General features: G+C 42.2%; 1 protein-coding gene across 3 annotated transcripts in view; it reads right to left on the reverse strand.

Annotated features, from left to right (window-relative positions):
• Positions 1-14,058, reverse strand: part of SAMSN1 (SAM domain, SH3 domain and nuclear localization signals 1) — a 353,573-nt gene that overhangs the window by 67,627 nt on the left and 271,888 nt on the right. For 2 of the 3 annotated variants that reach the window (XM_048494497.1, XM_048494496.1), the window contains 3 exons: positions 12,422-12,459; positions 10,335-10,421; positions 6,871-6,947 (listed from right to left, as the gene is read on the reverse strand). In XM_048494497.1, coding sequence (XP_048350454.1) covers positions 6,871-6,947; positions 10,335-10,421; positions 12,422-12,459 — 202 coding nt within the window. The remainder of the gene's footprint in view (positions 1-6,870; positions 6,948-10,334; positions 10,422-12,421; positions 12,460-14,058) is intronic. The other variant, XM_048494498.1, reaches the window with a different exon arrangement.

A 14,058-nucleotide genomic window follows, 5' to 3' on the forward strand; every position in this document is an offset into this window, starting at 1 on the left:
TTAATAAAAATAACAATGGAATAATTGAGCAGAACATCTTTTTAGCCAAATCAATTAATATGAGAGTTTTAAGAACATAAGAACCTGCTGGATCAAATCAGAGTCCATCTAGTTTAGCATTCTGCTACTCGCAGTGGTCCACCAGATGCCTTTGGGAACTCACATGCAAGATATGAAAGCAATGGCCTTCTGCTGCTGCTGCTCCCAAACACCTGGACTGTTAAGGCATTTGCAATCTCAGATCAAGGAGGATCAAGATTGGTAGCCATAGATCAACTTCTCCATAAATCTGTCCAAGCCCCTTTCAAAGCTATCCAGGCTTTCTAAGCTATCCAGTGGCCATCACCACCTCCTGTGCAGAGGTTTAGCTGGGCCAAACTGCGCCCAGTGCACAGTGTGTTTTTTCCACACACACCCATGCCCCCCGTGGCGCCCCCCATGGCACACACCCATGCCCCCCTTCCCACACTTACCTATATTCCTTTTCTATTTCTAGTACTTTTTGAGGCTGAAAAAAGCAGCCTCTTCACATTTCAGGAAAAAAACTGCCTGATGAACCCAAGGTCTCTTTGGAACTGTAGTTCCTCATGCAGTTTTTAGCCTGCACTGTAAATAGGCCACTTTTTTCAGCCTCAAAAAGCACTAAAAAAGAGAAAAGGAACATAGGTAAGTGTGGGAATGGGGGCGGGGTGTGTGTGTGCCATGGGGGAGGTGCTGTGGGGGGGCTGCGGGGGGTATGGGGAAAGGGGGAGGGGCTGCCCCAGGCATGCGCCCGGTGCATGACGTACCCCCCCTCGCCCCCTTGGCGCTCCGCACTGCTCCTGTGGCATCATATTCCAAACACCAATCACGCGTTGCATGAAGAAATATTTCCTTTTATTAGTCCTAATTCTTTCCCCAAGCATTTTCAATGTATGCCGCCTGGTTCTAGTATTGTGAGAATTTATATATATATTGTATGTGTATGTGTGTGTGTGGATAGATAGATAGATAGATAGATGGGTAGATAGATAGATAGATAGATAGATAGATAGATAGATAGATAGATAGATTATATTCTATTTCAGAAATTCCTATTTTACTGTAAATGTGTCTGTTATTTGTCTTCTTTCATATACTTACAAGCTAGTGACTTTTTTTCCTGTTTCTGCAACATTCTGCTCTTTCCAAACATTCACGTACATTATGAGATGTGAAATAATTCTACCCTCCATCTCTTTTGATGATTTTGTATACTTAATTAAATTTTATATTACAAAGCAAGCAGTTTCATATTATTTCAAACATTCCTATATGTCTGTGTTATTTCAAGCCCAAATGCATTAGCTATCTCTAGAGATAAGTTCACAACTCGTTCAGAATTTAGTTAATGACATTAGATTTCAAGCAGCTTAGAGATCAACAAAAGTTTCAGGGAATAAGATTTCGAGAACCAAGATAAAAAAATCTTTAATTTTATTGAGAAGTAAACATTTCTCGATGATCAAAACAGCTTTAGCTAATATAACTTATACTCATCTGATAAAAAACCAGTACTGTCCAAATCACAGTTAATCATAAAATAATAGCCTAATATGGTTAACTATAGTAGCGTTGCCTATAAGTCTAAAGGAATAAGCAAAAGCAAATAAACTTATCTGAAGCCCAAGTTTGTTAAATCACATAGTGCACAAAGTAACTCTTCAGTATATAGTTACACTTTATCAGTTTCAAGTTCCAAATTCTAGCAGAATATTAAACCATCTCCACTGACATAATAACTACACGCATCCATTGAAAGATCTTCTAGCCCCCCTCCTCTTTATGAGACTTCAATTAAACAGCCTAACTGCCGCAGATAGAATGTTCACTCCTGAAAATTTCTCCCCATCTCTTCACAGTACGGTTAGCAGGTTAGTGTTGGGGTGGGGCAGGGTGGCAAGGTGAGGGTTAATGTGGGGCAGGGTGGCAAGGTGAGGGTTGATGTGGGGGAGGGTTGAAAGGTAAGGTTTTGGGTGGTGGGAGGGTTGGAAGGTGTGGCTAGGGGAGGGGAAGATTGGTAGGTTAGTATTGGGGTGTGGGAGAGTGGCAAGGTGAGGGCTGCGGGTGGGAGATTGGCAAGGTGAGGCTTGGGGCGGGGGAGCATTAGAAGGTAAGGATTGGGGTGGGAAGAATTGAAATGTATCACTAGAGGTGGGGGAGGGTGGAAAGATTAGGATTGAGAGGAGGGGTATGGGGATGATTTTCCGCCCCCTACGTCAACAAATGACAGGTGCCTGGGGACATATGACCCCATATGTCTCCGTGGCCGTTCCATCCCTGCAAGTCACTAAGATGTGCTAGACTCAGAGCTCACTGTTATATTGCAGACCAACATGGCTACTCTCTGAAAATGGTTTATAAAGAAAAACATTGGGCAGAAAGAGCTAAAATCTTTTTTAGCTTCTGATTCAACCACCGAGTGCAGGGCCAACAGCCACTAGGCTACCACTGGCATCACCTGTTTCTGCTGTACCTTCTTGTTCCTCAGTGTACAGCACTAAAGAATCATTAATTACTTTTATAATATTATGCACAGGCCCAAGGGTCAGGCTTCCTTAATTGCTCATACTAGGTGGTTAATTAATGTAGTCTTCTGAAGAAGAGTGCCCGGAGACACAGTATATGTTTATAAAAATTGAGAAACATTCAGGACACATGCACCAAACTGTAGCTTGCCAGATTGATTGAAGCACTTAGTATAGGCCTGTTTCAGATAAAATCATAGCCAGCTAATTTAACAGCAGGGTAGTTAAATGAGATAGAAAAAAAGACTGGGAAGACTTTCTTCAATCTATATAGGTTGTCATGCTCCCAAGACACCCTTACTATTTTCCTTATTTAAAGTTAGTTATACCCTTAGTTAGAATGGGTTTCATTGCCTTTTGTACAGATTCTGTGGGAGGAAACCTTAGTTAGACCCTTTAAGAAGCCCTCTATAGGCAAAAACACTATAACATTCTCATTAGTTAGCAGATCCTGTTTTACAGTCTATTTAGTTCAGGTGTCTGGGGAAGGCTGGATGTTTAAGGTGTTAAAGATCTATGGAATTTAGGGGTGGAGCAACCGGGAACTGTGCCCAGGGCATGCCTGCATTCTATGCCTCTTCCCTGCCCCGCCCCACCACGACCCCACCACGACCCTGAACTGGTACACACCTGGTGCATTGCACCCTGCCACGCTCCCTTGGCACTACGCCACTGATTTGAGCAATCAAGAATTGCAAGAAAGCAGATTCCAAATAGAGGACACCGGGAGATCTCAGAAGCGGCAAAGCAGCACAGACTTCCTTAGAAGCAGTTAAGGAAAAGTTGGTGTCTGCAAGTTCTTCAAACTATCTCCAATCGTTTCCAGCATCACAAATATTCTTTATTTAAGGTATTTTTGAAGGCTTTCATGGCCGGATTCAACTGGTTGTTGTGAGTTTTCCGGGCTGCATGACTGTCATCTGGTGGATCTTGTTCCTAACATTTCACCTGTATCTGTGGCTGACACAGTGTGTAACAGACTTCTCTCTGTGATACACTTCTGAAGATGCCAGCCACAGATGCAGGCGAAACGTTAGGAACAATATCTACCAGACCACGGCCACACAACCCGGAAAATCCACAACAACTATTCTTTATTTAGTTAGACTTCATGGGAGGAATCAGAGTCCTAAACTTTCAGCACTATTAAACCTTTTTTGAACTGTTACTTATTTGTCTGTGGGTCTTACACTCTGTTCTGGCCAAGTGCAAGACACCTGAATTTAATTTGCTTGGGGAACAGAGCATAAGTTATATAAAATGAACAGAGACTCACTAGATGCGAAGCAAGACAACAGCACTTAAGGCCAAACTAACATGATAGTGTTGTCATAGGCACAATAACGAGGCTAACACATTTTAAAGTTATTTAAAAATATTGTGGGGTCAATACCACAGTATTCTTGTTTCACTCCTGTGTCTTTTCAAAAGCCTAAACAGTCACAGGGTGGGGGCTGTAGCCTTTTCAGCCTCACCCCACCGCTCTGCAGTTGCCCACAGATTTTTTGATGACTTTACAATGCAGTCAGCATTCTTGTGTCAGCCATGTGGATGCCATCACATCAAGTCTGGGCCTAATTCCTTAGTCAGTTCAGCAGATACAGAAGGCTACCTAGCATAAATTGTGGCAAATGCACAGAACCCAAGTTTTTGGTGATCTCCCTAGGAATATGAACCAATAAGAACAGCTTGTTTAATTCCACCAAAGAAGAGTGAAAGAATATTAAAAAGTGGTCTTGCTTTTTAAATCCCATTAAATATGTGCATAATAACTAATCAAAATCTGAACTAAAAATAACCTGTCTGATAAATCTGAGAAGGATAACTAATCTGAACTAAATTTATATCCAGCATTCATATCCCAACTAACTGGATCAGGGCTAGTTCTTTTCTGGCTGGGTTTTGTAATATGCAGCTGCAAACTGGGATGTATCCCCTGGGTCATTTCCACTGACTGAAGGAATTTGTGGCAGCAGATTGAATTTTCCTCAGCTGCCACCTCCTAGTGAAGTGTTCTAAAATACTACTTGTCCATAAGGTTGTCAGCTCCAGGTTTAAAAATTCCTGGAGATTTTGGAGGTGAAGTCAGGGGAAGGAAGGGTTTGGGGAAGATCGGGACTTCACCAAAATATAATGCCACAGAGTCCACCCTCCAAAACAACCATTTTGTCCAGTGGAGCTGATCCATGTATTCTTAATATAGTTGTAATTCTGGGAGATCACCAGGTACCATCTGGATGTTGGCAAGACTAGTTGTGGAAGATAGGGACTCCAAGAAATAGCATGGGGGTAGGTTTGTAGGACTGTAACAGGGGAAATTAGTAAATATTGCTTGCACATTCATTAACTAGTGGATCCAATCTTTGATTTCACTTTTCATTTCTCTGCTGTGGTAAGGTGGAGTGAGGCAGCTTGGGGGAGTGGAAAGCAGTAGATATGTACCTGACAATCATACTAGCCAACCTTAGGCATGAGCATGCCATCAGTATTGTCTGTGATGGATGATCTGTCCACATCATTTCACTCAGTCACATTGAAGGCTCATAGGCATTCCAACCATTGAGCATGAAACGGATGGGGAAAATGGATAGATGCCTCACTTTCAGATGATGTCAGCAAAACAAAAATGGTCTGGCTGGGACAGAAGAAAAATTGGGAGGCCTCATCCAAAACAGTCCAGAATTTCTGCTCTCCATTTTATCCTTTCTCTCAATAGACAGATATGCAGAGTACGGGCTATTAGATCTCTACCTGAAAAGTATAAAAGAGATGCCTTTTCTGCACAATATGACATCCTGAGGAAAAATGGCATGTTGGGGAGGTAGTCAGCAAAGCTTTTTCCCCATGATGTTCTCAGGACATTTTATTTTTGCTCAAGACATCTTATTTCAAAGTCACTAAAATGTGGAACCCCCCCCCCCCCCGTCATCTTAAAGACATCTCCTACTGGCTGTGCAAACACAAACAGGCAGGAGACATCTTATTTTTCCCACCTTCTTCCACCCCTTCCCCCTTAGAGCACTAACTTATATTTTCACAGCAGTTTGTGCTTGCCATTTTGTGCCGTATGAGAGTGTGTGCTGCCGCCATTTGCCACATGTCTGTTTCCCATGGAGGTTTCCTCTCCTTGCAACTCATCTGATTGCTATTTCCTTGTAAAACATTCATGAATAAAGTTTGTTTTCCCTGGCGAACCTATGCACGTGTCATTTTTTTCTTTTTTTCTTTTTTGTTTAGAGGGAGAGGTCTTCGGAGCTATGCAGACACCATCTGAGAATTGTGGCCTCTCGGAAGACTGGTCTACCCATTAAGAAGCATTGGGTAGACCTGTTCTCCATGGAAGACAGGTCTACCCATTGCTTTCAAACCAGCCCTTTGTGGAGGACAAGTAATGGATAGACCTGTCTTGTGTTTACCCAATGCTTCTTAATGGGTGATAGACCAGTCTTCCAAACAGCAGTAATTCTCAGATGGTATCTGCATAGCTATGAACACACCTCCCTCTAAACAAAAAAAAATATATTTTTTTGCAGAATTACCAGGGAAACAAATTTTATTCATGAATGTTTTACAAAGAAATAAAAATTGGATGGACTGCAAGCAGAGGAAATCTCCATGGAAAAACAGATATGCAGCAGGGACTCCCAAGCAGCACAAGCTGCTGCAAAAATTATAGTAAGTGCTCTATTGGTGGGGGGAGGGAGGGGATGGAAGGCAGGAAAAATAAAATGTCCACTATGGAAAAAAAAAGCTAAGAGGGTTCTTTTTAAATCATCTGCTGTGCAGAAAAAAAGAAAAAGAACAGACGGTCCATTTTAAGATGTCCTAAGGATATCTTATTTGTGCTGCACATCATCAGCCATAGAGACAGAGAGAATACATGCACAAAGAGACAAGAAAAGGAAACAGCAGGATCAAGTATATCTTCCTGTTTCAAAACAATCTTGAGAAACCCAGTTATGCAAAAGTCAATCTATTCATAAAAGGAGTAGAAAAGATAGGTGTATTTGGAATATGAAGGCAGGGAAGGTAATGCCCTCCATCTTTGGCACCTTGTTTCACTCTGTGAAATATTTCATCGGTTAAGAAAAGCAGATAATGGAAATTTAAGCAGATAGCAGGAAGAAAACTATTGAAATAAAGCTAGTACAAGGTTCATTTGTGTGAAAAAGTGTTAAGAAACGCTTGCTGTTTCTGTTTAAAAACAAGTTCTCACCTTATTCCTGCATCAAGGTTCCAATGGAAAAAGGAAAAAAAAGCATCATCTAGCCAGTTAAGTTTGGGACACAGGTCCCTATTATTCCAATTACTATTTCCAAGTTACCTGACATGTAGTTTCTTCTATCCTTGTTCCTTGTAGTAAATGCAATCGTTCACCAATAAGAAAATCTTCATTCATTTCTGGAGAGGAAAGTTAGAAATTTACTAATATATTTACACTGAGGTAGGCTTCCTAACCTCCAAGTTGGGCCTGGAGATCTCCTGGAATAATAACAGCTCCCCAAGCTACATGATCATTTCCTTGGAGAAAATGGCTGCTTTGGAGGGAGGACTGTATGGCAGTAAAACCCTTCTGAGCCCTTCCCCAAACCCTCCCCTCTCCAGTCTCCATCCCCAAATCTCCAGTAATTGCCCAACCCAGAGTTGAGAAACCTACATAGAGGAATCTACTAAACACTTGGTTGTCTTTGTTATACTTTATACACTCAAATATTCTTCACCAATTATCAAATTAACTTTGCATGTTAAAAGTTAAGTCTGTAGTTCAGTGTTTTGGTTCACCAGGATCTCTCTGTATGATTAACTACTGAATAGCAACAGCAGGTCTCCTTTCAAAAGAAGGGGAAAGAAGGAGAAGGAAGAGAAGAGGTGACTGCCCTGTTTCATTTCCCCAGAAAGCACAATGGTGCTTGCAATTGACAGTGTTTGCAATTGACTGGATAGATCAATGTTAATATTTATTTACTCCTTTGCTATTGCTGTCACCCCATGAGACTCAGCACTGGCAAATGTGCGATAAAAGCTTTAATAGGCTGTTACTAAGCTTTTTTGGAAGAAAAAGAAAGAAAGAATTCTAAGTGTCAATTCATAATTTCAGTGCTTCTGCAATGATTCCAGTGTTTGTTGTACCAAAAATGTACCCTGACCACAGATGAAAAGATGGTGTGATGGATTAAGCTATTATAAGGTTAGTTTGCAAAGGTGCAGTTATCCAAAGCAAGAGCACCACAGTGTTAAACAGAGTGCCACCTGATTGGCTGGCTGTGATGCAGTAGCCAGGAGCCAGAAATAGGGTGGGCTGGCTGATATAAAAACTGGGAAAGGCCTGTCAGAAAGACAGTGGGCAATTCCCCACAGGGGAAATTCTCCTGGGATAGCCCCGGTAGGCGTCCCAGGACAATGGAGAACTCGTCACGGTTCCTGTGTCAAATTCAGCTCAATCCTGGCCCTGCCCTGCAATACCCCCCCCCCATCTAGGGATTTTCAGAAACCGCCAGGCAGGTACATCTTTTCTGGTGATCCCAGGATGAGCCAAGTATCATGGGGAATCATTTTTCTGCACTGATTCTCCATTCGTGCTGTCAGCCAGTCACAGCACAGTAGCCTGGGCACGTACAGAACGGGAGACCCAGAGTGGGCAGGAATGCACATGTTTGTGTGGTGTTCTTGTCTACGAAGTTTGTGACGATGTAGCTATGTAGCTGTTAGGGGAAAAAACAAAAAAAGGAAACACCATTCATGTTCCTGCCCTAAAGCAACAGCCAATCGGGAACAAGGAGCAAAAGAGTCACGGAGCTGATCCCGGGCTCTGATCCCGGTTTCAACTCAAGACCTCGGCTGCCATGGGAAGGGACAGACCGGGATCAAAAGGTACTATACTTTATGATCCTGGTCCAATCCCAGGATGGTTTTCCCTGTGGAGATTCGGCCAGTATAAAGAGAGCAGAGAGATTTGGAAAGCAGCTTGAGAGCTTGTGTGACACACAAATCATGTCAGTTCTCAAAGTCAGTCAGGGAGGATCTAGAGTGGGCCTTAGACAATGGGAGAATAGCCAAAGGGGCCTGTATTCTCAAAGAGATCTCAGGCGTTTTCCCCATGGAAAAGAGATCGCAGGCATTTTCCCCAGGGGCCTGTATTCTCAAAGAGATTTCAGGCGTTTTCTCCCACAGTGTTTGCATGGGAGTGGGAGTGGCTTTTTCAAAAGAACCACCAATTTCATTGGTTTTTAAAAAATTGCGGAATAAGGCAAATCTTGCGGGGCGGGCCCGATTTAGGCCTGGATGCTATGCAGAATTCATGGCCAAACTGGGATGGTTCACTTCCTTATCCCAGGATATACTGGCCATGGGGAAAACCCTTCCGACTGAGAGGAAACAGCCTTGTTTCCATGAGAGGCTAGAGGCCTGGTTGGTGGGAAACAAGAGAGAAACTGATCTCACAGGAACGCTCCTAAACCCACACAGAGTGCTTGGCAAGTGTCTCATGAGGAGACAACACCCAGATATAGGGCCAAAGAGCTCTTGAGGGTGTTTAGCTTACCTGGCAGGGCTAAGAGTAGGTTTAGTGAAATTCCAGAACTTATTCTGCCCCAAGCCAGTGTGAGTTCCCTTTGGAGTAAGGGTGGGAGTTTTAGGAGAGTGTTCAGAACTGTAGTGTAAAGGTTTACCCTAAGTAAAGATACCTGAGTGTGTGTGAACCTGTATATAAAGTCATCTGTGAATGAAACAACCATCTCTAAGTTAAGCTGAATCTTGCAACTGAAACAGCCATATAAGTGAACCTGCATTTGCTTTGTAACCTCGAAGAAGTATCTGCCTAAACTTAAAGTAACGTTTAAGTACCTCTCTGAAACAACAACCTGAGAAGCTTGTTAAATAAAATCCAGTTTTGTGTTTACTCTTTCTAAGACATATTTTAACCTCAGTTTCTGGTGGCAGCTTTTATATCTATAGATTAGTTGTCCCTGACAGGATTTCTGTTTAAAAGGCCTGAGTGTGTGTGTCAGTGGGGGAGGGCCAAGGCCAACAAACAGCTATCAAACATCTACCCTCAGCAACAGGCTACCCTCCCTTTGATCTGATTCTCCAGCAATAAGGCCCATGAGCTTCTACTCGTGTCTAGGGCTGTTTTTGCACTTTCTAAATGATCCGTGGCTTAGCCAGGGAGCATACCTGCTGCGGAGTTTCTTACCCACTGCTACCCAGCTCTGTCCTTCACTTGAGTCAGGGTCAGTGAGGGAAGCTCCAAATGGTTCTCCACAAGCCTGGGGCTTTCCCATAAGCGCAGCTTAAGCACTGGGAGCTCTTCCATAGTCTCTTTCACACATGTGCGGGCAGCTTCCATTTCCTGCTTTCATATTGGCTGAATCTTGCCCCATTCCCCCACACTCAATTTCACTATTTTAGTTTTACATGACAAATCAGTCGCTGAGAATCGGCACCCTCCCTCCCGGTCTAAAATCCTTGTGTGTGCGACGGGATCGCTGTCCTCCACCCCCTCTGTCTAAAATATAAACCTAAAATCCTTGCGTGTGTGCGAATCGCCACCCTCCCATTCGCAGCGGCACTTTACCTCATCTACCTTGTTCAGCAGCAAAGAAACTGCACATGCAGTTCCTTACTTCAATTTCTTATTTATTTATAGTACATATTTTTCCCTTGAGGAGAGTCAACTTTCCACCCCCCCCCCACAAAAGCCTTGACAAATTATTTCACTATTTTTCTTCAGTGCCCTTTAAAATGTTTTGTAGAAAATGCAAAATCAGCTAAAATGCATTTTGCAATTACCTTCAGACTGACAGTGCCTTCTGAAGTACAAATCATTTTCTTGCTTCTTGGGAAGCTGCCCGATTGTGCCATTCACATTTTTTCTATCTAAAATTGAAGCACAGAAAGCAGTTTCCACAATTCATATTATATTGTGGTGGAAAAGAATACCTCTACACAATTTGCTTTGGGATGTAAACTGATTAACTCTAATTGACAACTTTTTTTGCAAAAGCTTGCAGAGTAAATGGGTTGCGGTTAATTGCCATTTATTCATAACATTAAAGTTTGATCTTCAGATCAGCACTAGACTGGCACAGGGAGTTCTTAAACCAGTAGAAGGGACAGTTGAACTCTTTATGCCAATCTTGTCTGCATGATAGCTGCACAGTGTGACTTGGAGCCAAGTGATCTGTCAACAGAAAGCATTCTTGTGTTCCCTTCTCCTCAATAGTTCCTTTTAACCTCTGATGATTATTCCTGGAGTTGTGGGCTTGTACAGCAAAACAGTTGGGTGGGGTGCTGTATTGAGAAGGAGCTAAATCATCTCTTCCTTCTGCAAACAGTCCTTATGATGGAAGATGGAGAATTGTCTATTTCACCCCTCAACTCACATGATTTTTGTCTGCAGGTCCTACAAATCCAAGAATAATCTTTCTGAGGGACTGCTTCTGAGAATGTGTTGAAAACCTGCATTTGCCAGTGCCTTCTGCTGATGGAGTACTGGATCTAAGCTTTTGTCTATTCGGCAATTCTGCACAATAATCAGAACATGTATACAAGTTGGTAACCTGCAATCAATCAATCCCAAATCCTGCCAAGCAAATAAATGCAGTCTGCATTGGTGACACTATTTCCCTTATTTGTGGAAGGGATAGAGGTGAAAATGGGCCACATAAGATAATAGGTGGGTATACATTACACAGATCAGATATACATTGAAGGAAATTGCCATGCAGTTATCCAAGAATCACTGTCTGTTGCATGGTAATTGTGGCTCAATTGTGTCACACAAATGATCACATGATGATATGATATGTATACTCCCTTAGAGTTTCTTATTGAATTTATTTTAAAATTAACTTTAATTAGAAACCTTATACAAGTAAATATTTGTTTAATGAGCAAATTCAGGAATGATAGTTGGTTCATTACATAAAGAAATAAACACTCCATGTGATAAGTCATATGACTTATTTTGCTGTGAGCTGGGAACAACAGCTAAAATATCTGAGGGACCACATTTCACCATACTGCCCCGCTAGGGCCTTCCGCTCCTCAGAGGAGTGTCTGCTGGAAATCCCCGGCCCCAAACAGATCCGGCTGGCCTCTACAAGGGCCAGGGCTTTCACAGCCCTGGTCCCTACCTGGTGGAACAAGCTCCCTAAGGAGATCAGGGCCCTGCGGGACCTTCAAAGTTTCTGCAGGGCCTGTAAAACAGACCTGTTCCGCCAGGCTTTTGGCCAGCTGGGATAGCCATCAGACCCTTACGTCATCCAGGCCTCCCATGGATGGGGTTGGGGGGAGGGAACTGTCGCCATATTGATGGTTTTAAATTACAGATTGAACTACTGTTTTACATTTTATTTTATGTTTTAATTATGATGTACACAGGGCGGTCTAAAAATATAATAAATAAGTAAGTAAATAAGTAAGTAAGTAAGTAAATAAATAAAAGCTGGATGTACAGACAGACAGCTGTGGAAAGCTGAAAAAATGTTGATTAAGCTGTGGAGCAAGAGACGTAGTTTAGGTTTCACCCACTCCATTCATATTCTCCACATTTCAACCTGGGAATTTTGACTTGGCTGCTAAAATTCTTAGAGAAGACTGGCGTAATACTGCATAACACTGCCTTATACCCACCCAATTCTTTTCAATTTCTTTTTGCAGGATACAATTTCCAAAGCCCCACACAATTTCCAGCCATTACAAGCACAAGATGTAGTGAAAATGAACAGAAAGTCTACAGGGGAACACTGTTCCTTTGCCCGAAATAGTTATGTTTCCTTCTTTCAGTACAAGTAATTGGGACACAGAGTGTTGCTGTTTTTAAATGTATATGGTGAGAAACAATACAAGGCAAAACACAGTATAGCTGTAATTACCAAATGCTTCATTCTCTGACATGGACTTCTGGATGGACCTAGGAAAGAAAAAGAATGTGACAGCAAATATTTTAATGTCAACCGAATTGTCTAGAAGGTAACATAAGGATTTTAGCATGCTGTCTTTAAATGACTTTTGAATGCAGACACCTTAGTGGATACCGATAGGCTCTATTCTGCAACAGCTCTGCCCATAATAAGTTTGTTAGACTTTCTAAGGGTCCTAGGATGACATATGATTTATCGTAAGGTTGGTCTACTTGGGATGAATAAAATATTTCCAGTCTGATACTAATTTTATTCCCATCTATTATTCATTGCCAAGCATTTACCAAGCCATTGAGGGAACCAGACTTGTTCAGGTTGTACATCGTTCATAAATAATTAACTTATATTATTCATTATATGTAACGATTGAATGGTCATCTAAAATGCATACTTGAAAAAACTGGGAGACTATGTGGAAGAGCAGGGCAGAATAACCAACCCAATCTTTTCTTTAATGTGATAAGATGCTTGAGTATATTAATTGTAGCGTGCTGTGTGTGATGACTGGGGAAGCATTGGTTGGTTATGCCCACCTCCCTCTTAAAAGTTCCTATGATTACCCATTAGAGTATTTTATTTCCCATCACTATGAATTTGTGTCAGGGCTAGGTGGGGAAAATGCCCCAAATGTTCTCTATCACTCCATAGTCTTTTGTGCAACATACTAGTCCACATAGAATTTTTTCCCAGCAGGACCATGGGATAAAGACAGAGGGAGGGAGTGTCTACACAACATAATCTGATGAAAAATGAACAACGATCCTATGCTTAATGGGTAGGATCACATGAAAGGGTAAGGAAGAGAAACTTCTCCATTTCCCCAGTGCATCCAAAAAGCCCCTTCCGCACAGCAGATGTACAGCGGGTTGACAAATGGGATAAAGTAACCCATTTTCCAGTTTTTGTGTTTACATGAATCCGTGCAGGCTGTGATAGGAGCCCACTGAAACAATCCGGGTTGCTGTCATGCCTTTGCATGGAGACACATCTCTTTTTTTTATTTACTTCCCACCCATCCATACCTATGCAGAAATGAACAAATGAATCCCCACAGTCATGCTGATGTCTCACAGTAGGACCATCTGCACCTGTGTGGCTATGCAGATGTAAGCCGTGATTTTTTTTCACAGCTTACCCCTGCCTGGCCGTTTGCTTGCAAGTGACTGCAACCCAGGAGTTTTCAAAAGACTTGTGATCAGCATGATTCTTTAAAAAACCCTGTTTTGAGAGAAATAACTTGGGGCAGACTCATTTTAGGGGTGGGATCCATATAAAGTCCCCCCAAATGGTTTTTTTAAACCGTTCTTAACCCATGTTTATTGGCCCATGCGGAACGGGCCAAAATCTTCCAAAGAAGATTACAGAACCACTGTGAATGTGTCATATCGTTTGAGGGGCACAATGAAGGGGACATGGGACAAATGAGTTTTCTTTCACTATTGTGTGAGCACAACAAACTCAGCTAGAAACTGACTGCATGTCCATAAAAATGAGGGAGTTGTTTAATTCATCACCTCACTGCAGCCTCCATATCACGTGGTACTTTGTTTATTAAGGTCTCCTGAGCTTCAGCAGAGGGGTTAGGGAAC

Source organism: Sphaerodactylus townsendi, linkage group LG04 (genome assembly GCF_021028975.2).
Source record: "Sphaerodactylus townsendi isolate TG3544 linkage group LG04, MPM_Stown_v2.3, whole genome shotgun sequence".
NCBI classification, from domain to species: Eukaryota; Metazoa; Chordata; class Lepidosauria; order Squamata; family Sphaerodactylidae; genus Sphaerodactylus; species Sphaerodactylus townsendi.